The 26,126-nt window shown below is 47.4% G+C and overlaps 1 protein-coding gene across 1 annotated transcript; it reads left to right on the top strand.

The window, feature by feature from the left end:
- The first annotated feature begins 1,337 nt into the window (after positions 1–1,337).
- LOC138939247 (uncharacterized) lies at positions 1,338–2,561 on the top strand. The gene has a single exon (XM_070306892.1). It carries the CDS (start codon positions 1,338–1,340, stop codon positions 2,559–2,561), a length of 1,224 nt encoding a protein of 407 aa, XP_070162993.1.
- The last annotated feature ends 23,565 nt before the right edge of the window (positions 2,562–26,126 follow it).

Genomic DNA, 26,126 nt, shown 5'->3' with positions numbered 1-26,126 from the left:
TGTTTATGCGCGACGCGCTTCCGTCGCGAGCGCGCCGCGACGAGAGCGGCATTGTGAATTTAGACGACGCATCCGGACCGGGTACTCATTGGGTGGCGTACGCGAAAAAAGGGGGCGACGCGATTTACTACGACGGTTTCGGCGATCTTCGTCCTCCGCGCGAACTCGCGCGTTATCTCGGGCGCGACGCGAACATTCGATACAATCGTCGCTCCGAGCAGACGCGCGATCAGAATATCTGCGGACAATTGAGTCTTCGATTTCTCCGAGGAGTCGATTGGAGGAATCGTCGACTATAATATCGACCGTTATTCGTCGATCGAGCGCAGTTCGATCGCTCTCGCCGATCATGTCGCTGACTCTGACTCTTTCCGGACGAAGCAGCGTTCTCGCGGCGAGTTATTTTCCGCCTCTCGATTTAAACGATGACGATTACGAGTTAGGTTTAACCAATTTCGAAACTTATAATACGATACCGAATATAAATTCCGCGAATAATAAATTTTACTTCGACGATAATGACGAGATTATCGCGATTCCGGTAGGATCTTACGAGTTAAGCGCTATAAACGCGTATCTAAGAGCGGCGATTCGTCACAAACGATGAGCGAGAGAAGAGGAACGAGAGCGCGAAAACGAAGAACCGGAAACGAGCGATGACGATTACATATACGATGTTGGTGACGACTATTTCGAAGACGATGAGAATGGTGATAAAAGTGAAAATTCTATAACGCTTCGCGGTAACGATAACACTATGAGAAGCGAAATTAAGTGCGCGTATCGAGTAAATTTCACAAAACCCGATAATATTGGTTCGCTCCTGGGTTTCTCGTTTCGCGTGTTACAACCGAATAAATGGTACGCGTCCGATAAGCCGATAAATATTATGGCCATTAACCTCATTCGAGTAGAGTGCAACGTCACGACAGGGGCGTATCATAACGACAAATCCGCGCATACTATACACGAATTCGCGCCTAACGTTCCACCCGGATATAAAGTATCGGAGATTCCAACGCAGATCATTTACCTCCCGATCATCGCGCGGACCATTACCGATATAAACGTGCGTGTTATGGACCAGAAAGGAAAATTGATCGATTTTCGCGGCGAGGAGATCACGAGTCTACACGTGCGGCGAAAACGGTAGAGAAGCGCGCGATGCTCGTAGTGAACGGATCGAACGCGAGAAACGCGCCCGTCATCGCCGTCGCGTCGCCTCTAAACGCGGAAAAGAGAAGGAAGAAGGGAGGAAGACTGACCGTCGCCAACGCGGCTTTTCTGCGCTCTTTGGGTTTCGTCGTGCCGAGGACCGCTTCTTCGTAAAAAGCGGAATGTGCGACATTCTAAGTATCGGTGGGGAGCCGATCTTCGACGATCGCATCGTCAAGATCGAGACTCACACGTACAACCCTTACGCCAATACTACGTTCGGAAATAGCGACGAGATACGAATTCCTATACAACAGCAGGATTTGTACACGTTGCCTTGCGACAGTTTTCTCTACGTCGAGGGCAGACTCGAGTCGAAGGAGGCGCCGAGCGCGCAAGGGGAAATCGCATCGGTGACGAGACTAGTGAACAATTGCGCGGTGTTTATGTTCGAGGAGATTCGCTACGAGCTCGACGGCGTGGAGATCGATCGAAGCAGAAACGTTGGAATAACGAGCACGATCAAGAATTACGCGTCGCTGACGGTCGAGAGAAGCAAAATATTAAAAAACGCTGGATGGGATTTATTAGCGACAACTCATTCGTCGATCGGGGATTTTAACTTTTGCGTACCTCTCAACGTGCTATTAGGTTTTTGCGAAGATTACAAGCGCGTTGTGATCAACGCGCGACACGAACTTATTCTAATACGAGCGCGCAACGATAACAATTGCGTCATATCGCGCGAAACGCAAGAACCTAAAATCGTTTTGTTAAAGATACAATGGCGAATGCCTCATATAGTATTAAATGATGTTAATAAATTAAGATTATTGCGCACCTTAGATTGCGGACGATACCTGAGCGTCGCTTTTCGCTCATGGGATCTCTACGAGTTTCCGCTTCTACAGAGCACGACCAAACTCTCGTGGGCCGTCAAAGCGGCGACGCAACTCGAGAAACCGCGATACGTTATCTTCGCGCTACAATCCGGAAAGAAGAACGTTCTGTCCGAGGAGCCTTCTTTATTCGACGATTGCAAACTAACTAATGTCAAACTGTATCTTAATTCCGATTGTTATCCTTACGACGACATGAATCTAGATTTCGATAAGCATAAAGTCGCCGTGTTATACGATATGTATTTGAAATTTCGAAAAACGTACTACGGATGCGACAACGACGAAGCGCTCTTAAATCTAAATAAATTTTTAACTCACGGCCCGCTCGTAGTCATCGACTGTTCTCGACACAACGAGTCGATCAAGAGCGTCACCGTGGACGTTCGCATAGAGTTCGACTGCAAAGAGAACATCCCCTCTAACACCACAGCCTACTGTCTTATCATTCACGATCGAGTGGTAGAGTACAATCCGCTCACTAACGTCGTGCGCAGAATCGTGTAAGCGCGACGATATTCGAAAAAGTACGGAGAAAGAATAAAGCACTTAGAAAAAAATCTAGAAGGAAACACTTCGAGTATCGCTAACAACGACGATGGACGCGCCGATCTTCGTCGATCTTCAAGGTTTCGTAGTTAACGAAAAATTCGTCGCGAAAGAAGTAGCCGTGTTAAGAAATGGCATGGAATTGACGCATCACATCTTTCGCCCGCCGATGTCGTGGGATCTGCTCACGAGAGCGGAAAAATCGCGAGCATGTTGGCTGATATCGAATCATCACCAGCTAAAGTGGAACGATGGACACGCGAATTACGGGTCGATGAAGAGACTCGTTCGAGATGCCGTATGTCGAGAATCTAACCCCGATTCGACGGTGCGGATCTACGTCAAAGGTCACGAGAAGAAGAAGTGGCTGATCGAGATCTTGGGAAACGTCGCCGACGATCGCGACATAGCCGTCTCCGTCGAAACTATCGACGCCGATTACGAAGACATCGAACGTTTGGAGACTCTGAACGCTTCGCGAGCTTTTCGCTGCGGATATCACGCGAAGAATTGCGCGTTAGAGAACGCGTGCAAACTGCACGATTGGTGGTTCGAGCGACGCGATCGTTTGCGCGATATGCGCGATTGATTTTATATTATAAATTATATTACATTATTGTATATTATATATAATCTATAAATTTAAATTTTATATAATGTATCGAATTAATTATTTAATCTATAAATTTAATTATATATTTTAAGCTTTATATATAATGTATCGAGTCAATTATATAATCTATAAATTTAATATTAGTTATACTTATACTGTTGCAAAATACACGCTATACGAACGAATCGCGTTTTTCCTTTATCGCGATCGCGTATCCTTGATTCTATATAATTTCTATAGAATTTTATAAATTAAAGATCTTTTTGGACAGAAATTGTTCGAATAATTATTAAATATTTTATTTAAATATATTATTTAAATTCACCTATATATGTTTTAACACATTAATATATGATCCTATATAATGTCTAATTATCTAATAGTCATTTTATAACCAAAACTTATCATTATTTTATTACTTAGGGTTGAGACTTTAAATCCATTTAAATATACTATTTTATATGAATGGCCAAAACCTGCAGAATTTGTTCGGTTTTTGCTGACACTCTGTTGTCAATTGTCTTGCGCACATTTTGCTCGATTTTTGCCATCAATTTGACGTCAAGTTATATCAAGCTTTGCTCGGTTCTTGCCGTCAATTTGCTGTCAAGTTATGTCAACAATCTTTGTCACCAAAACACAAATTTAATGCGGACACAGATGGTTACTACGAGAAGCGCGAGAGCGAGAGGATGCGGGAGAAGGAAAGAGAAGCGTAAAGAATCGACGCTTCGCTTAACGTATAGCGTTTATTCGTAAAAATCATATCTTACAAATACGCGTGCATGCGATACGCGAAATATGTATTATGTATTATGTATTATGTATAGATAAAAATCATATTTCATTAATGCGTAAAATTACTCCGTGTCGAACGGTTGCGATTCGGGCTCGTAATTCGCCAATCGTACACCCGCCCGCGATTCACCCTCGTCGACCGTCGCCGGTTCGGCCTCGTCCTCCATCGGCCGCGATTCGGACTCCTCGCCGATCGGTCGCGATTCGGGCTCCTCGTCGATCGGCGATGCGACGACTCGCCTAACCTCAGGAACGGCGAAGTCGCGCTCGCTCTCGCGAAGCGGATCGATTAACTCGGGGATGGCGAAGTTGCGCTCGCGCTCGTGAAGTCGACCGATTAAGTCGAACCGTTCGGGGGCTCGCGCGATGTCGCGTTGGCGAGCGTCGCGCAACGCGCTATGAACGCTTTGCGCCTGTGCGAACATAGTCCTCGTTCTAGTTATTAAATCGTAGAGCGATTCTCGCGCCGTTGTTATACAGCCCTCTATTTCTTGTCTAAAATTCAAAAGTAAAAGTTAGTAAAAGTAAAAAGTTATTAAAAAGTTATTAAAACATTATAATTTATTATAATTTATTATAATTCCGATCGAATACTTACATTAAACGCGCGATATCTACGTCTCCGTTCAACTGAAAGGCGAGTCTAAACGAATCCGGACTATTCTCGATAACACCTTGCGCCTCCGCGCGCAAATCCGTGGCGAGGTCTCCCAGAACGTAGGATTTTATCGCGATTAAATCTCCGTTTACATTAATATAATCGGCCGCGTTAATTATCTGTTCGATTCGTTCCATATCGAACAGTTCGCGACCGATTTTAACTCTCGCCACTTCGCGCTTCACCGTTTCGCGCTTCGCTATCTCGCGAGCGAGAATACTTTGACGCTTCTCGAAACGATCTCGCGTTTTATAAAAATCGACGCGCGGATGTCGCGGTACGATTTATCGATCGCGCCGCGTCTTCCTTCTGCGACCGCTCCGTTGCCGGCAGGGGGTATCTCTACTCGCTCATCGAATGTCCTTCTTAGGGGACAAACGAATAATAAAAATAGAAATAACAAAAAACAACCATTAGATAATGCGCATTCCGAATACTCAGCGAACGATGAGATCATCGTCGCCGGAAGGGGGTATCTCTAATTTATCATCGCCGGAAGGGGGTATCTCTAATTTATCGTCGCCGGAAGGGGGTATCTCTAATCGCTCATCGAGTGTCCTTAGAGGACAAACGAATAATAAAAATAGAAATAACAAAAAACATCCGTTAGATAATGCGCATCGTTGGCGTACGTGTGCTGGTTATTGTAAAAAATATCCCAGAGGCGATTTACGTGTGCTGGTTATTGTAAAAAATATCCCAGAGGCGATTTACGTGTGCTGGTTATTGTAAAAAATATTCCAGAGGCGATTTATGTGTGCTGGTTATTGTAAAAAATATCCCAGAGGCGATTTACGTGTGCTGGTTATTGTAAAAAATATTCCAGAGGCAATTTACATGTGCTGGTTATTGTAAAAAATATCCCAGAGGCGATTTACGTGTGCTGGTTATTGTAAAAAGTATTCCAGAGGCAATTTACGTGTGCTGGTTATTGTAAAAAGTATTCCAGAGGCAATTTACGTGTGCTGGTTATTGTAGAAAGTATTCCAGAGGCGATTTACGCGTGCTGGTTGCTTTACAATATTTTGAACCGAATGCGATTTAATAGTTATGTAAGATTAGCAATATAACCGTTATTACCCAGACAGCACAAAACATCCTCAGGATCATCCTGAATATGTCCAGGATGGTTCAGGACATTTGTAGGATGTTTTAAGATATTATTATAAATATATTTATAAAAATTTAATATGCATACATAATTATTTTTAGTTGTGTCGGCTATTTAATATAATGTAGAAATCTTAAGTATTATAATAAGTATTAATGTCCTATAAATGTCCACTGGATAACCCCTGGATGTCTGTAGGATATATCTGCCCTGTCTATTATATTGGATGTCTTTTGGATTTCCAGAGAACATATATATGTGCAATTAATTGTTAACATTAATTTCGTTTAATATTAATAATTGAATTTGATGCGCACATTTTCATATATCCAAAATTATTATTTATTTAATATTTCATGAGAAATGTTACTGTTCGCAACATTCCAAAAACTTTACAAACAATAGTATTCAACCGCTAGTTCGTTGGTTTACCGTTATGCGACACGCGAACTCGTATTTGAGATTTGGTCATGAGAATTATATAAAGCTTGCAAAGAGCAACTGACAGGAAATTACAAATGTAATTATTTTCTATCAGTTCAATTTCTGATGCAATCCCAACATAGGGAATTCAGATATTGGATTGTTTAGAAAATATTACACTACTCAAACCCGGGAGCCAAACCTAAAATATTCATGTATAGCACGAAAGCCTCAAATATTAAAGAACGGTGAACTATTTTTAATATTAGATTTTTAATATTGGCAGTAAATATCAAAACATAATTTTAATTTATATTTAAATTTTAAAATTTGCTCCTTGAAACATACGAAAAATATCCTTAACATATCCTATAAAAATCCTTAGGATGTTTCACAGGATCTCCCTGAATTCTCCAGAGCTTAATATACGGCTATCATTTACTCTTCCTCAGGACATTCAGAGGAGATTTGAGGATTACAATGGGATATCCTCAGGGTATCCTACATGTACGTCCTGGATGCCCTTTGGACGTCCTAAGGACATCCTTGTTCTGTCTGGGTATATATTATAATACATATATATGTATTGTGCCATTGTATATATGTATGTATGTATGTATGTACGTATGTACGTATGTACGTATGTACGTATGTACGTATTGTGACGTGACGTTTTTGGGACGTCCGTCACAAGGGCCGAATGGCCCGATCGGGGACGGTTTTTCGGGGGCCTGCGTCTTCCTAATTTAGGGAGAGAGCGGCCCGATGGTCAGATCAGCGCGATCTGACTTTCGGGTGGAAGAATCGCAAATGTAAGCTCGAGATGAGCCCGCGAGTTAGTTGTCGGCATGAGGTCGAGCGGCGGGATCCCATCCGGCGGAAGGAGAGGAAGGAGAGGAAGAGAGACGGCCAAGAGCGGGAGTCCAGGACACAGGAGACATCAGGGACAGAAGCGAAGGACCGGAAGGAACCGGCCGAAGGGGCGGCCACTCCACCCGCGCGAAGCGAGGGAGTCCCAAGGACGGAGCGGCGGGAGGATTCTTCACCATGGACCTATCTTTCAAAATAGGAGGGAGAACCGCTCGGACGCTGCCGAAATTCCGCATCTGCCGGTCAGACAACAACGGATTTAGGAAATTTCGGGGCGAGGATCCACCAACACGGCCGTGGTGACAACAAGGATCGCGAGGACCGCAGGACGGCCCTGCGTAACGCGAAAGCGCCACAAGTGGCGCGATAGCGATTTATCGCGCCGACGTGTCTCCTGCAGGACTCTCGCTCGGCACTGTTCGGCGAGCCGTTAGAGAGGACGCAGACTTTTCCGGGAGCGAGCGAACACACCGAACCGCTTAGGAGAAGCACAGAGAATTTCCGGCCGGTGGGACGAGCGTCGTCGACCCGATTTTGTTGCCGAATAACTGTAGGTAATTAATTCGGATGAGTTGCGCCCTAAATAGTTGTCGAGCCACGCGTTTTGGTGAATTAATTTGGTGAATATTTTCGGTAGATTAAGTCGCACGGCCGACGGGCACATGTCGCTCATCCGAATTAGATAAAATAGGCTCTCTCTATTCACTTCGCTGCCGCCGACAGTCATTAGTGTTATTTTCGCGTTAGTCTGTATAATACGTCGTAAATTATCGGGATTTTTGGCGTTCACGCGATCGATATTCCGACTCGCGCAAAGTATTGCGCCGCACGACTCGTACACCACAGTCGTTAGAGATGGTTTCCGTATTGTTCCTGTGTATTGTTAGCGCGTGTTTGTAAGTATTGTAAGAAATTAGAGTCAGGAGGAAGCGAAATCCTAAAAATTCGTACAAGAAATCTATCGGGTGTCTTTGAGCCCGCTATTAGTTTCCGCGAGTCATTCGAGCTAGGGATTAGGCATTTCAACGCAAAGGTCACCGTCATTGTTATCGAGACCTATATCGGCTTACCGCGAGCCGGACCAACGGACCGATTTGAGTCGCGTAATCTAGTATTTTCTATTATATCGAAGCGGATTCACGAGCGTGCGTAAAGTAGTTACCGGCGTATTCGAGAGATTTCTTTAGCTGTCGCGGCCTAATTAAGTCGCGTACGGCGGAAATCCTCGCGGCCGAAGAGTCGAGTTAAAGCGCGTAAGACGTCCGGTAATTTGATACTGTTGCGCACGGCCGTGCCGATCTCCACGGAGATAATATATCTTATTCGCCTGTAACCTACTTGCTGTCATTCCAGGCTATTATTTATACGAACTACTCTATACTCTTGTTTCTTTCATTTTAAATATATTATTGTTATCTTTGTTTTAACCGACCGAATGCTCATTTTGGCTCCCGTGTTCTCGACTCTCAAGATTTCTCCCGTCTTGCCCGAACCCCCCCCCTCTACCATTTCGGGTATACTGAATAGCCGCGGAATTTTGCCGTCGCGTTAATTATCGATCGCGCGATTATTTTTGGTGTTGCGTTTTTCGTGAATGGTGCGGCCTGCCGTACCTGGCGCCCAACTTAGTTTATTTGTGATTCCGGGAATTTTTGTGGATCGCGAGATCGATATTCGGAATACGCGCCGAAGGTGTACCGTGGGCATCGGAGAACCGCCCGCCGCATAGATAATTATTAATTAAATAATTTTAAAAGAAATATACGGTTACAGTATGTACGTATGTATGTATGTATATATATATATATATACACATAAAAGGCACACATATATATATAACAATACATGCACACACACACACGGCCAAATATTATTCCTCTTGGAAAGATATATGGAAAGGCACACACACACACACGCACATATATATATATATATATATATATATATATATATATATAAGTCCATATAAGTAATGTGTGAAATTGTGTTCAAATATGCAATAAAGGCAGACACGTGTCTATGTTATACTGTTATCTATACGCTTAGATACGCTTAGATATGCGTGCGAGGCAATAGAGCAGTAGAAATACACGATGTTGTCCGATTTCATCATATTGAACACAATTCTCTTTCAAATATGCATAAAACATGCAGAAATATTATCGGTAACAGCGGAACTAAAATTATTGATATTATGGATAATTTCGGTCGGTATTATCGATAATTTTAGTTACGCTTAGATGAGGGCGCTAACCCGTCGGAGTTCGGCCGTCATTTTAGGATCCCCTTAATGCAATAACGTCGATCACATCCATCACCAATTTCGAGTTTAAAAGTACCCCGTGCCAAACTGATCGAGTTGTTTTGAAATTAATCATAAGCTTTACCTGATAGGCCTGAAACGAAAAGAATTAAAATTAAAGTGACATAGAAAAACTTGGCGTGCACGAGTCGCATTATAAGTTATTTATTTTTATTAACATATTGATAATGATTTCCGATAATCTTTTGGAAATTTTTATTTCAGATCGGGCACGCCAAGCATTTGTATGTCACTTTAATTTTAATCCTTTTCGTTACAGGCCTATCTGGTAAAGCTTATAATTAATTTCAAAGCAAGTCGATCAGTTCGGCACGGGTCACTTTGAAACTTGAAATTAGTGATCGATGTGATCGATATTATTGCATCAAGAGTTAAGTAGTTTTATAATGTACCATTTGTAATAAAAAATATAATTGTGCTATTTTATATATTATATATAATATTTATTTGGGGGGGACATAATAACGTAATTCTATAAAAATAAAGTGCATTTTAATTTTCTCGAGAAAATCTATAATATTTCTATAAATGCAAGACTGATTTTATCAAACAAATATTATTTCAAATTACAAACTGAACTACTTCTATAATACTTGGCTAGTTAACTTTATTTCATACTTAGTTTTGATTTTTGATTTTTTAAAATTTTTTATCTTTTAGTTATTTTTTGGAGGAAAATTATTTTTTAGTTTTTTATTTTTTATGAAAATTATTTTTAAAGCAAAAATGTTTTAAAAGTTATTTTTTAAGAGTAAATATTAAACTTTTTTTACGTACAAGTTGGGATTTTTTTATATACCTAGCGTATTTTTTTTACTTTTGTGAGGTTTTTCGTGGGATCTCACTGCTTTTGTAAAAATTTAAAATTTGAAATTTTTCTGCAAAATATAAAGTACTACATTATGCAATATTTATATGGATGCGATTTTTTTAAATTTATTTAATAAAAAGGAAATTTTTTTTAAAAGGAATTATATAAACAGTATATATTTACAAAGCTCATACCATTGAATATAAGTATTGAATACAAGATTATAAATAATCTTAAGTATCAATTACTTATCTATCTTATCTTTATAGATAATTTTAATACAGAAATTAAACTGTATACAAACCGTATAATCAATAATAATAATATAACTGAATAAATATTAAAATATAGAGAGCAATAGGAAGGAAATTGTTTTTATTACGAAGATGGACTTGTTTCTTATTCATACATTTAATATGAATATACACAAGTCCATTCTATTGAATTGTTACGTCCTGCCGACTCCACGATTCCTTTCTTCCGCGAAATTGCGGCAAGGATCGTCGATTGACAATAAAAATGTCTTTCGGTAAATAGAACATCTTGCACCACATAACGTTTTAAACTTTAAACATTTCATCATTTATCAGTAAATATATCTATGAGTAACCACGAGAAAAACAAAAAGAAATTAAGCCGATCAATAGATATTCCATATATAGACTTTCTAGCGAAAGAACAAATAAACAGCGAAGAGACGATGAAAACATTTTACGAAATATCTAACAAAATAACCGCATCATCATCGATAGAAATCATAGACCTTTGCTATTCACCTCAAAATCACGTGTGCAAATGTCCATCGGAAAATGTTCACCTTCGACAAATCGACGAACTATAAAAAGGGAGCCCGCGAGATTCCGCTCTCTCAGTTTTTATCAGTCACCCGGTTAACAAATCAGTCCGGCACGTCTTGTTCAACGGCATCTCTCTCGACCACAAACGACAATCCCCGAGTTAAGCTCCCCGTCCGTCTTCTATTTAAAAAGAGTAAGTCGCTACCAAGCAATTTTTCTTTACGCGAATTCCAACTAGGAATCATCACTTATAATTTTCTATAGTGAAAAAGATCACCTTGCGTATTTCGATCAAGCGACTTCATTCGCGAGCCAAGTACATACATCGAGTTTATCGCAGGACTCGGAGGGCGTTGGCGCAAGCTGACTCAAAAACGATTAGGATAGCTAACCAATATATCGCTAAAATCAACAACAATTTAATCAAAGTAAATGGAATTGTTAGAATAATTAATAGAATTAACAACCACGATTACGATTACACACACACCTACAGACATTCTAGCGACCTCCTTACTCCAAGTTCTCCTCCCTATTTTTCCCCCTCCTACTCCTCTGAATATTCTTCCTTGTCTTCTCCACATCTACCCCCCTCCCCGCGATCATTCTCTTTACTTTCAACAGTGATCTTCAATAATTCTCTCATTCCCTCTCCTCAGTCTCCTGAATTAGATTACATAGACAAAGCAATCCAAGAGTTTATCGATGAGCTTCCTGACTTGGAAGCAGCATCGTCCTACCAAGATTAACACAATTTAAAGATCTCCATATCTCTTTCGTTCAATAACCCATTTCCTCACTAACCTACTTTTACACTATGTTTTTATTTTTTTGAAAGATAATAGAAAATATTGTATTTACCAGTCAGAATTCTAATCTTAACGATAGAGGCTTTTCCAACTCATTCTGGCTGATGTGCCCCGAACCATTGTAACACCCGCGGAGCGATAAGCTCAACGGGAGTGGTGCACTTGGACACAGTATAATTGGACACGGTGCAAATGGACACGTTACAAATGGACACGAGATTTTGCACACGGTTCAATTGGACACAGTGCATTTGGACACAGTAATTTTGGATACAGTAGCTTTTGGACACATAAGAAAATACGCACCGTTTACTTGGACACCGCTCAATTGGACACTGTTCATTTGGACACCGTTCGTTTGGACACAGAAAGATGCGCACCGTTCATTTGGACATCGTTCGTTTGGACACCGTTATTTGCCCACCGTTCGTTTGGACACCGTTCATTTGCCCACCGTTCGTTTGGACACCGTTCATTTGCCCACTGTTCGTTTGGACACCGTTCATTTGCCCACCGTTCGTTTGGACACGGTTCATTTGCCCACCGTTCGTTTGCCCACCGTTCGTTTGGACACCGTTCGTTTGGACACCAAAATTTGATTTAAATTATACGACGTAATCCACACCAAATTTTTGTTTTAAATAAAAAATAGGTTTGGGTTAGGTTATATCTTCCGGAAGTGGAGCCCCCCCGCAAGGGGGGCTCTACATCCCGCCATTGGCGCGGCGGGGTTGGCGTGGCCGGGCCCGGGCCTGCGTTGTTATTGCGCGCGGGCCCTGCACGTCGGCAGGAGGAGCCGGCATGGACCGGAGCCAATTGTCCCCCGATCCGCTTCCCCCGCCCGTGCCGCCCGTTGCCGGGCGGGTCCTCGCGGGCAACGGGGGACAAGGACTGTCCCCGCGCCCACCGACCCACCCCGCCGAGGCCTCCTGGCGCGGCGCTGCGCCGCGCCTCCGCGGCCGGGAGTCGCGGCGGGGGGGCGGGTCCTGCCAGCAAAAGGCTCTCCATGCACCCCCCTCCCGACTCCGGCCGCGCCCCAATACCTCCCACGTCGGGGAGGCCCGCCCGGGCGGCCGCCGGGCAGGCGCTCCCTTTCCCTCCCGGCCTCCTTCTTCCTCAGCATCACTGCCTCGCAGAAGGAGGAGACCGCCCCCCAGGACCCCTCGCTCTCGAACATCGTCGCGATGATGCCCGGGAGCGAGAGGTCAATATTCCCCCCTCCCCCTAATTGTTGGACGAGGACTCGGCGCTCCTCTGCCCACGCTGGACATGTCTCCAGCGTATGCTGCGCCGTGTCCTCGTCCCCGTCACAGTGGTGACAGCGTGCGTCCGCTTCGCGCTCGATGCGGCACAGGTACGAGCCAAAACACCCATGGCCCGTGAGTACCTGCGCCACACGGTATGACACCTCGCCACCCGCCCTTTCCACCCATTTTATTAAACGGGGGCGGATGGCCTCGACGACGCGCCTCCCCGAGTTGTCTCGGGGATTGGAGAGGTCTTCTTGCCACCTCTCCAACATACGTCGTCGAGCCTGAAGCCTCACGGCGGCCTTGACCCGCGGGATCAAGGCGACGCCCAGCCCATCGAGCTCCTTCGTACGCCGATAAACCTTAGCGTACATGTCAGCGTAGAGCTCGATGGGCGGCAATCCCGCGAGTATTGCGGCCGCCGTATGCGACACCGTCCGATAACCGCGGATGACCCTGATGGCGATCCGCCGAAATATTCGGCGCAGCAACATCTTGCCGCGCCTACTCGCCATCAGGGCATCCGCCCAAACAGGTGACCCGTATAGGGCCACCGCTTGGACGGTTGTCGCGTAGAGACGGCGCACTCTGCCATCCGGCCCACCCAGGTTGGGCAGGAGGCGGCTCAGAGAATGAGCCACCGCCTCCGCCCTGGGGGCCAGACGCTCAAAGTGCCCGCTGAAGCTCCAGGTAGCGTCCAGGCAGAGACCCAGGTACTTCAACCGGGTCCCCACCCGGACGGAGGTGCCATCCACTACGACACGGGCCGCCTCCGGGGGAGCACCACGCTTCCCCCGGTGCATGAAGAGCGCCTCGGATTTACGAGGCGCCACCTCGAAGGCCATGTCGTGGATCGCGCGAACAACGCACGCCACCGCCACGTTGGCCGTCCTAACGGCTTCCCCCCAGCTCCTCCCCCCGGCCAGCACGATCGTGTCGTCGGCATAGCCGACGATGCTGCAGCCGGGGGGGAGGACGGTGTTGAGGACTCTATTGTACGCGAGGTTCCACAGAGTGGGGCCCAAAACTGACCCCTGTGGAACCCCGCAGTACATCCCCCTTCCGCATGGGAGCACACCGCTATCGGTGTACTCCAACCGCATGTTCCAGAAGTATGACTCCAGGATCCCCACCAGGTAGGGGGGGAGGCCAAAGTTGACAGCGGCCTCCCCTCACCCTATTCCAGGGCAGGGTGTTAAAGGCGTTGCGGATGTCTAAAGACACCGCAATGACCACCCTGCCCCCCTTCATGATGGACTCCGCTAAGGATCGTACGCGAAAGATCGCGTCGATCGTCGATCTTCCCCCGCGGAATCCATACTGATCCTGGTGGAGATCCATTCCATTCCGAGACAGGTGCCGGACGAGGCGGTCCACTAGCAAGCGTTCTAGTAGCTTGCCCACCTCGTCCAGCAAGCATATCGGCCGATATGCGGAAGGGGAGCCCCCGGACCCGTCCCCCTTTGGGATGAGGACCAATTTGGCCCTCACCCAAGCTGGGGGGAAGTACCCCTGCCTGAGGCAGCTCGTAAAGAGCTGCCTCAGACGCTCGGTCAGGTGGTCCAAGGCGAGAACTCAGACCCGGGCGGGGATGCCGTCGGGGCCGGGGGCCTTGGTGCCCTGCAGCCTCAACCGACGGATTACCCCGGCCATCTCGTCCCCCGTTACCTCCAAGTCCTCGGTCCAGGGAGGGGCGGCAGTTTCGCCGCCCTCCAAAAACGGGGGGTCCTCTGTGGGAAAGAGGGCCCCCAGGACCTCGTCGAGGACTTGGGGCTCGAGGGACTCCGTCACGAGGGGCGCCCATGCTCTCAACCTGTTGAGAACAAGTTTATAAGGGCGCCCCTATGGGTCCGAGTTCAGGGAGTGGAGCATCTCGTCCCACCCCCTCACCTTGGCCCGTCTAATTGCCGCGCTGAGGGCGTTCCGAGCGACTCGGAACCCCTCATACGCGGAAGCCGTCCTCTCGGCGTCAGATCGACGCCGAGCCCAGGTGAAGCGGCGTCTGGCGGCCACAGAGGAGCGCCGAAGCTCGGCAATCTCTTCGCACCACCAGTACGCCGCCCTCCGTGGGCGGGGGTTGGTCCGGGGCATCGCGAAATCACAAGCGTCGCGTAACGCGCCCCGGAACCAATCTACCTCCTCTTGTATCCCTCGCCCTTCACCCCCCGGGCACGGCCAATCAGCCGCGAGGACGGCCGCGATTAGCCTGTCCGAGTTTAACTTCCGCAGGGCCCATCTCCGTGGCCGGGCACCCCCCCGGCCCTGGGAGCGGCTGAGCACCCCGTGGCGGGCGGCGGTGAGGACCATCTCTATATAGAGATGGTCCGACAGCGGTTCACACTCCGTCGCCACCCGCCAGCTACTAACGAATGGCGCGGCAGCAGGGGTGGCCCAGGATAAATCCGGGACCGACTCCCCCTGGCACCGCACGAAGGTGCTCCTCGACCCTGTGTTCAAAAGACACAGGCCGAGTGCCGCCGCCCAGTCCTGCAGGACCCCGCCCCTGGCGTCCGTGAACCGGGAACCCCAACGCGTTAATTTCGCATTGAAGTCCCCGGCCACGATGACCGGACGGGGCAGTTGGCGGCGATAAACGGCCGCCACCCCGTCCAGGAACGCCTCATAGTGGGCGAGGTCTACATTCGGGGAGATGTAACATCGCACAACGGAGATGGGCCCCCAACGCACCGCCACCACTCCCCGTCACGCCTCAATGGGCGTACAGCGGAGGAGTAGGGGGTCGTTGCGCCACGTGATCGCGACGGGAGTGGTGCACTTGGACACAGTATAATTGGACACGGTGCAAATGGACACGTTACAAATGGACAGATTTTGCACACGGTTCAATTGGACACAGTGCATTTGGACACAGTAATTTTGGATACAGTAGCTTTTGGACACATAAGAAAATACGCATCGTTTACTTGGACACCGCTCAATTGGACACTGTTCATTTGGACACCGTTCGTTTGGACACAGAAAGATGCGCACCGTTCATTTGGACACCGTTCGTTTGGACACCGTTCATTTGCCCACCGTTCGTTTGGACACCGTTCATTTGCCCACCGTTCGTTTGGACACCGTTCGTTTGGACACCAAAATTTGATTTAAGTTATACGACGTAATCCACACCAAATTTTTGTTTTAAATAAGAAATAGGTTTGGGTTAGGTTATATCTTCCGGAAGTGGAGCCCCCCCGCAGGGGGGGCGGAACCCACTGTATCCATGCATGACATCCAAATATGCGGAAGGCTAAACAAAGTGCTAAAAGCAATGTAAAATTAATGACATCAGTATCAGAGATATATAAGTATGAATATATTTTATTTTGACAGATATTATAACCTTCAAATGTATCTCCTTTTCACGATTTCATATTTTACATAGATTTACCAGTAATAAAGTGTTATAAGAATACTGATTATATTTTCCCAAAATGATTTTTATTTCTTTCCATCTGTTACATATTCAAACAAACAGTGCGCATGTTTCTGTGTACAAATGAATGGTGTCCAAACGAACGGTGGGCAAATGAACGGTGTCCAAACGAACGGTGGGCAAATAACGGTGTCCAAACGAACGGTGTCCAAATGAACGGTGCGCATCTTTCTGTGTCCAAACGAACGGTGTCCAAATGAACAGTGTCCAATTGAGCGGTGTCCAAGTAAACGATGCGTATTTCCTTATGTGTCCAAAAGCTACTGTATCCAAAATTACTGTGTCCAAATGCACTGTGTCCAATTGAACCGTGTGCACAATCTCGTGTCCATTTGTAACGTGTCCATTTGCACCGTGTCCAATTGTACTGTGTCCAAGTGAAGGCCACTCGATCGCGACGGAGCCCGCCCCGTCGCCAATCCAACATGGATTGTCCACCGGGACTCGATAGGGCTTCGCCGCAATACCTAAACCGCAACCACGCTCCGCCAGGGTGTGCAAGAAGAGGTCCTGCGCCCGGCGGGCGTGGTTGACGTTCGCCTGTATCAGGCGGAGGGCCGCTATGTTTAGCGGTCCTTAGGTTCGGCCATCATCTCCTCCGCCATGGTGGTGGGGGGAGTGATGACCTCCGGCCTGGCCCTCGGGGGCCTTTTTTCTTTGGGGGCCTCCTCGGAGGTCCCCACTTTGTCCGCGCCCCTCTTGCGGGCGTCGGACGGCCGGCCGTCTGTGATCTCGGCCAGTTTAACCGGCCGAAATCCTTCCGCCGGTGCGGGGGGCCTCGTGCGCCCCGCAGCGGCGGGTTTCTTCTTCTTGGGGGGGGTGCAACGCGGTCCCCCTACCCTATGGTCCGCAGGGCGGCCCAATTCCGTGCAGAGGGGGCACTTCACCTTACTGGCACAGTCTCGCGCTAGGTGCCCCCTCTCGCCGCAACGGTAGCAGCAGCCGCTACGATCTATTTTGCTGCTGCAATGCTGCTGGACATGGCCCCGCTCCAGGCATTTAAAGCACTGGAGAGGCCTCCTGTCCAGCAGCTCCGCTGCGACCCTGGACCATCCAATCTGAATGGTCCTCACCATGGCCACAGAATTGGCCGCTCCCAGCGGGCATTGGGCCCAGACCGTGTCCATGCCCTGGGTCGGGAACCTAACGTCCCCAACCCGCACTTCCTCCGGGAGGCAACCGCCCACACGGGCGATGGCTGCGGCGATGTCCGCGGCCGTCAGGGAGCGATCGAGCTCCCTGAGGCGCAGCTCAGCCTTCCGGATGGGGCGGGCAAGCCTCACCCCATCGTCGCCCTCAAAGACGCGACGGAGGTCGAGCAGCAGGGCATCGGCCCGTTGCGCGGCGGTCGGGCCCTCCTTGTCGCCTGACCCCGGCAGCTCGACCATCATCGCGCCGGTGACCGCCTCCCGAATACAGAGGGAGTCGATCCCCAGTTTCTGGAGATCAACCTCCCTCCGTGCTCTTGTCAGGGCCTGCTCGTACCCCCCGACAGGGCACGTGATCGTCACGGCCGCTGTACGGGGGGGTCTCCTTTTGGTGGCAGCCCCCTTCTTGGGGGGCTGCCGCTTGCCCTGTTGCTGCTGGCACCCACCACCCCCACTCCTAGGAGCGGGGGGGCGCGCGGGCAGCGGGCGTTTTCTGCCCCGGGGGTTGGGCCGGTCGTCCGGCCCCAGCCCCCTGGGCTCTCCTCTCCCTCCGCTCCACGACCCGGGCCCAGGATTCGTCTTGGTTCCAGGCACGCGGTGGCGGGGAAGGGGGCCCCTGTTCCCGCAGGGACCGCCGGGCATCGCCGGGGGGCGGCAGTTGCCAGCCCCCGGTGCCCGCACGCGGTCGCCGCGGGGAAGGGGGTGGGGGAGGAGGGGGCCTCGCGCCACTCTCCCCCCCAATCCACCCCTCCTTTTCCTCTTTTTCCTCTTCCTCCTCCCGCCACCCTGCTCCGACGCAGCGGCGCCAGGGGTGGGAGGGGGGCGATCGCGGGCCCACGGCTGATAGGCAGCCGCGTGGGGCCCGCCGCGCTCCAACGCCGCCCGCATGTCGGCGAGGAAGCAGATCTGATCCGTGTACTGTCGGTACAGCGACCTAGCTTCCTCGCCCACCACTCCGTAGGGGTAGTGGTATTTGGGGAGGGGGGCCGATGCTCCCCTCAAGGGGGGCCTTATGGCCACACCTCCCCCGCGCACTCCCCGGAGCAACCTCTGACGTTGGGGGCCGAAGCCCCGACGTTGGGGGCAGGAGCCCCGACGTTGGGGACCGAGGTCCCGGACCCCCCCCGATTAAACGTTGGGGACGCGGGTCCCCTACCCCCCCTCGCGGGGACGTGGAGGATCGTGGCCCCACCCCCCCTCCCCCGCCAAGTACCGGGGACGTCTGCCCCCCCTCCCGCGGGTCCCTGCACCCGTACGTGTGGGACCACGGTCTCAACCGATTTCACCCGAAGGGTGCCCCGCGTTCGTTTGCGGGGGGTCCCCTCGGGCGTGCCGGCGAGAGGCAGACTGAGAGAGGGCTTGGCGCTACGTACCGCCTCCAGCTCCCCCCTCAGTTCGAGGACCTTCATTTGGAGGTCCTCATTCTGCTCCTTCAGGGACTTTAAGTCCCTGCGCAAGGAGGCCAGATCGCTCAGCTCCTCCTTCTGTTGGGCCCTGTCGTTGAGGGTGTTGGCCGCCACTCTGATGAGGGCAGCGGCGTCCCTCAGCCCCCCCTGCAAATCGCCCCTGAGGTTCCCGGACCTGTAGGCGATGCTATCAATCGTCCGGGACGCCTCAAGGGCTCGCGCCACGATGTCCGTGGTCGGTGCTTGGCCCAATTCCTTCTTGCACTCGGCCTCGTACGTCCGTACTCTTCTATTTAGAGGTGGGGGGGAGCATCCGACAATAGGGCCTGTCTCGCCCTTTCCTCCCTCCTCCTCTCCGTGGCGAGAAGGGCCTCCTGCTCCCTCTTCTCGCGAATCTCGTCAACCTCACCTGTGGAGGGGGGCCTACCCCTCCCCCTTCTAGCAGGGGGCTCGTCGGGACCCGTCCCGGTGAGGGACTCCTGAGAGCCCTCGCTGCCGCTCACGCTGGCGTATAGGGTTCCCTGCATCGAGAGCTTTCCTCCCTCGACGTCATCTCGACGTGCGAGTCCCCGGGGCGAATCAGGCTCGCGGCCCGGGAACCACTCCTACCCCTGTGGTAGGGGTGAGCCCTTGAGGAGGAGCCTGACCGGGACCGGGACTTTGTAAAAGCCGGTCCGGGCCGAGCCCTCACCTCACTCTCCCTATCTGCGGCGATAGCTCGTTCGCCCGCAGCGCTCGTCGTCAACGCTGCGGGTAGCCCGTCGTGGGATGTCGACGAGAGGGGAGCCGGGACTGGACTCCCCTCACGCCGGCCACTGTGAGTTCCGAGGCCCACTGAGGCGGTACGGTTATGACCCTTATTTGAACTCATCATGTTCGCATAAAATGGGTGGTTTTATATCGGTGTTTTCCTTCACCTAGGCCAGTTGGCTTCACCACGCCTGACGAGTCCGACCTACCCGGGATTTTTTATCGAGGTTACCTTCCTCTCCACCTCGCTCGAATAAAAAAAAACGAGGGGTCACTTTCCTCGTGTGCCCTAGGGCACTCCCCACCCACAAAAAATAAAAATAAACCCACCCTACCCTTAATCCCAATACCCTACCCACGTAATAAAAAAGAAAAAACCCACCCAATCCCAGAAACCCCAATAGTGTTTTTTAACGAGGTTTTCTCCTCGGCCGATGCGGCGGCGCGTACACCGTCGCTCACGGTGTCGACACACCGGGTTTGTTTCGGAGTTTTCCTTCTCCTAGGCGCGCTCTTAGCACCCTTCCACTTCCCACTTGCGTGGAAAGCTTCAGGGTGAGCCCCCTCACCACGACAAGGTGGCGCGCCATCGAGGGGATGGCTTTCAGACCTAAGAGTTCGTTCGATTCGATTCTTACGCCGCAAAGCGTCTGATTTCGGGATAATTAAAAGATAGTTGTTACGCTCTTCCGTCGACTCATCCTTTTTCGAGTCTGGACGTAACATACTGTTCTTAAATTTTGGGGGCTCGTCCGGGATTGTAATGTGCGATCTTTTAAACTGGAATGAGTAAAGGGACAAGAGGTACAGCTGATAAAGACGAAGTAGAACGAAATTTTCAGCTTGCTCAGGAAACATACAATCGAACAAAATCTAACAAATCAGAAACATATCACACTTCCACTCCTAACAAAACCACTAAAAACATTAATTTTTCATTAGACGAAACTGTAATTGAAAAAGATTTCGAAAAAAAGTTTAGCGAGTCAGCGGCCGAATCTCATTTTGCCTATTCCTGCGATAAGACTATTATACCTGAATTTAATAAATCCGAAAAAGGGAAAGACCCGAGCGGTACCAGCGGCAACATGACTCAAAATAATCCTTTCGCTACTTTGAAATACGCGGTCGAAGCCGTCCCTTATTTTGACGGTCAAAACATTCCACTAAATTATTTTATTGAAGGATGTGAAGAAGCGAAATCCATGTTGCCTAATGAGGCTGAATCACAGTTTACTAAAATAATAAAAACTAGGATAATAGGTGAGGCTCGCCGCACTATACAAGATCAAGATTTTGATAGCCTTTCTCATTTAACTAAATATTTAAAACAAATTTATGGACCTGTAAAAAACGTTTATCAATTACAAGGAGAATTAGGTTGCATATATCAAAAGAGTGATGAAGATGTAATTAATTATGCAAATAGAGTAAAAATTCTTGGGAAACAAATTTTAGAAGCATATAGAAGTTCTAGAAACGTGTTATCTGACCAAAGTATTAAAGCATCATTGGAGAAAGACATGTGCAAATGTTTTATTAGAGGGCTAATATCAGAAATCGAGCAAGGAGTTTCAAGAAATTTACCAGATGTACAAGCAACCGCAGCCGACGCTATAAGGATAGAGAGAGAAATCCGAGCAATGACAGATTTACGACAGGGAATAGCAGGTAGACAAAAAACTAACAGCCTAAGGGAAACTTGTCAAATCTGTTATAAGGAAGGGCATGTAGGTAGTAACTGTAGAAAATATTTACAAACCTCTCTGCAAGTTAATAACCATGTGGCGGATAGTCCACCAATGAGTATAAGCGCATGCCGTATAAGGCGCGCGAAATACTCACGAGAGAAAGGTTCACGCGATAATCACGTGCCGCGCGCACATCAAGGATCACGCGCTAATCACGTGCCGCGCGCAGGATGAAGAACCACGAACTAATCACGTGCCACGCGCAGGAAGAAGAACACGCGATAAGCACGTGCACAACAGCTCAGGTAGTCAAATACCTAACCGCAAGGCGGCGACTTGAGAATACCGAAATCTCGCTATTAGAATACCATCAACAACGGGGCGGAACCTATCTAAGGGAGCGAAACGACAAGGCAGACAGTCTGCTCACGCTTTCGAGAGCGTAAGCATCAGATACGTGAGCACGACTCGTTTGACATCCGCCTAGAGCGGCTGAAAGCTGGTAGACAGCATTCCGACAAGTTCGCCTTCACGACCGCTGCCGCCCCGATCACCAGGGGCCGACCTACGGCAGAGAGCGGACCAGGAGAGCAACTACCGAACGAGCGAACGAGCGGCCAAGAGGGTACAGTGGTCACTGCTGTCCTGGAAGCTGGAGCCGATTGAGTTGCCGGCCGTCACCTTCACACGGCCTCCGAGGAGCCTACTCGCTACCTAGGACGTCCGGGTACGGAGGTACACATCGCCCTCCTATCCAGGGACGGTACCAGCGTTACTGTCATCACCGGCGCTAACACCTCCCAGGAGCGGCACCACCAGAGGCAACCGCAAGGAACGGGCCACACAGACGGAGCGTCGCAGCCTGGTGCACCGCGGCACACAACATCTTAAGCCACGCACACAGACACGGGCCACGCAATCCTCTGACTCTGACTGGGAGGCCACAACTCGGACAGCGGCCACACAAACGGAGCCAACACATCACAAGGCCTCCAAGTATCTCCGGCGAGCGGTTTCAACACCAGCCACGCCCAGGGCCTCATACCAACGAGGACCCTTAAAGTGGACCGCGACCACACCTCAAATCTCGTGGCGAGAAAACCTCGCCACGCGTAGGAGTCGCTAGACGCGACACAATCGGCCCTTTTCAGGGCAACACAAAATTGAACACTTGTACATATAACCAGTAGAATATATTTATTGTCGATACATAGAACGTGTATTCTACCTTTCAATCGACATCCTACCACGAACATATCCAAGCAACCTTACCACAACCAGATTGATTTAGGAACCGCAATATTAGTATGTCAAATCTGTAAAAAACGTGGGCATGGAGCAGAGAAATGCCGCTTCCGCGATCCACAACTTCGCCGCCCGGTGCACATAGTTCAAGGAAGAATAATAACTTGTCAATTATGCTTAAAATCCGGTCATGATGTAAAATCTTGCTGACAGAATAATACTAATACCAGACAACATGCCAGAATGAAACAGAATAATACTAATAACAATAAAATCTCGGTAATTTGTCAATGGTGCGAAAGACCCGGCCATTCTGCAAATAATTGCTGGAAGAAACAGAACGAACAACATTATATGGAAAACAAAACTCACGTAACTTGTCAAATTTGTAACAACTTTGGACACATTGCTAAAGATTGTCGATCAAAACTAAACTAACAAAGGGGATCCAGGAATTCCTTATTCTGCCGCTATTGTAAGGAGCAAGGTCATCTTCTCGAAAATTGTCGCCATGCCAGTAACTTTCGGAAAAAAAAATAATCAGGGAAACTACAACGGCCCCTCGACGTCGGGTGCACAGCAGGGGTCCGCACGTGAGCCACACCCGCCCAAAACTCAGGTAGCCAAGTAGACAAGGATAGAACTACCATAAGGCCCGTGACTGTAAACCTCGACAAACATAGTCGCGTGCCTACCGTTCAAATCAACATCGATAATTTAACTACTAGTATAACTTTTATGCTAGACACGGGATTTGGACCTAATATAATTAAAGAAAATCTCGTTCCCGAAGAAATAAATATTAATTACACTAATATCCTTAAGTTGAACGGTATAAATAATTATCCTGTGTACACCTTAGGTGAAATTAACTCTTTTTGAAACACCGGTTATATTCCATATTGTATCTAACGATTTTCCAATTTCACAATCCGGCATATTAGGAAACGATTTCTTTAAACAAACTTCATCGAAAATAGATTACGCACAAGGGCATTTGGATGTCTCCGGAATCAGCATACCTTTCTTATCGCCTGAAGCCATTATCGTAGCTCCGCGATCCGAATCATTATTTTATGTAAGAATAAAAAATCCAGAAATACAAATAGGCTACATACCAAGATTAAAAATAGCACATGGAATTTATTTGGGAGATACCATCGTGGAAAATGTTTCTGGAAAAGCATATTTAAATGTTATCAGTACTTTAGATGAAGAGGCAGAAGTACATGTCCCGACTTTGCGTTTAAAACCATTGAGCGAATTATTAGATGACCATGATTCAAAGACCGAGGCTCTGAATAAGGAAAAAGAAGAAATCACTAACGGAACATTTATACATAATGAATGCGATTATGAAAATAATATGGATATTGAAAATGAAGGTGAAAATCTGGATGAAGAAAAAATTATTATCGAAGAAATTAATTATGAAGACGAAGAAACAACTTTAAACAAAGAAGAAAATAAAAATAAGAATAAAATTAAAAACGAAGACGAGATAAAAATTAAAATTGAGAGGAATAATAAAAAAATAAACAATTCAAAAATCCTTGGAGAGGGAAACTACCAAACCTCTCCTGAAAATCCAATGAATCCAACCATTCCTGGAGGGGGAAGTTACCAACCCTCTCTTAAAAATTTAATTAATTTAAAAACCTTCGAAGAGAGAAATTATCAATCCTCTCAAGAAGGGAATAACTCTAGGATTTCGGAGGGAAATTTCCAAACCTTGTCAGAAAATCCTAGTTCCGTCGATTGTGAGGAGGAAAATTACCAAACCCCACTACATATTTCGACACAACCTCATTCCAAAAAGGGGAGAAGTCCTTTATTCTCCCTGGATATCAAATTTCCTAAGATTGGATTATTTAAAGAAGAAAGTGAAAATGAACTAAAAACCTCTCATGTTACTATAAAAGACCTCCTTGAAGAGGCTCAAAAATATAATTTAAATATTAAAAATTCAAATTTACGAAATATGAAAAATAAAAATAAACCGTCTTCAAAAATCATTACATTCTTATCAAATAAATCTCAAGAAATCTTAGAGAAATTCATGCGAAAACGCAAAACAAGATATAAAACAAAACAAGAAGTTGAAAAATATAATTTGCAAATTGTCTAACAATTTCCGAAGAAAAGGGAAAGAATCGATTCGTCGAAATCATAGAATCATTGCGTTTAGAACATTTAAATGAAGCAGAGAGAAAAAGCATTATAAAATTAATAACGAACAGTCAAGATCGATTTTATATTCCTGGAGAAAAATTAACCGCAACTCACGTATTACAACATCGAATACCTACTACAGATGACCAACCAATAAACACTCGCTAGTATCGATTTTCGCAAATTCATAAAGAAGAAATAAACAAGCAGGTAGAAGAACTGTTACAAGGAGGAATCGTAAAACACTCACAATCGCCATATAACACGCCTATATGGATCGTGTCGAAGAAAGAAGATTCCAAAGGAAACAAACGATGGAGAATGGTATTAGATTTTCGCGCTTTAAATGACAAAACCATCGGAGACGCATATCCTTTACCGAATATCGTCGATATATTAGATCAATTAGGAGGAGCTAGATATTTTTCGGTATGCGATTTAGCATCTGGATTTCATCAAATAAAAATGAACCGCGAAGACGGTCATAAAACAGCTTTTACTACTCCTTTTGGACATTACGAATTTGACCGTATGCCGTTCGGTCTAAAAAATGCTCCGGCTACTTTTCAACGTCTAATGGACTTAGTGTTAACTGGGTTACAAGGCAAGGAACTATTTGTTTATATGGACGATATCGTTATCTATGCAACCTCGTTAGAAGAACACGAAAAAAAATACAACGCTTTAATGGAACGTCTCCGAGAAGCTAACTTAAAACTTCAACCAGACAAATGTGAATTTTTAAAAACAGAAGTAACTTATCTGGGACACGTAATCAGTAAAGACGGAGTAAAACCAGATCCGAAAAAATTAGAAGCAGTACAACGATTTCCAAGATCTAAAACACCTAAAAATATTAAACAATTTTTAGGACTTGCAGGATATTACAGACGCTTTATACCGAATTTTTCCAAATTTGCCAAACCTGTAGCCGCGCCTTCGATTTACACGTCCACATTAACAGAATTTATTTGTTTCGCCGATCGGAGAGATAGGACGTAATTGATTTGTCCGGGTTTAGTTTGTTGAACAGTATTTATTCCTTTCGACACCAACTCCCGGACCGTCTTAGGTAATCGCACGCGACAGTAAGATATGAGCGGACGCGCGAATTATCGTTTAATTATAACTTTATGAGCGTTAGGCGTTCGGTGTGCTCCCGGTGAAGACTTGCGACGAAGTGTCTTAACGAAAAACCTTCTCTGCGAT

This window comes from Polyergus mexicanus, unplaced genomic scaffold (assembly GCF_030449975.1).
Source record: "Polyergus mexicanus isolate NDT 795.1 unplaced genomic scaffold, iyPolMexi1.0 SCAF_14, whole genome shotgun sequence".
Classification (NCBI taxonomy): Eukaryota; Metazoa; Arthropoda; class Insecta; order Hymenoptera; family Formicidae; genus Polyergus; species Polyergus mexicanus.
The sequence above is the reverse complement of the archived record's forward strand: the minus strand, read 5'-3'. Positions and strand labels throughout refer to the sequence as shown.

Excerpts from the sequence above, each read along its gene's own strand:
- LOC138939247 (XM_070306892.1), top strand. The coding sequence starts at position 1,338 with ATGTGCGACATTCTAAGTATCGGTGGGGAGCCGATCTTCGACGATCGC.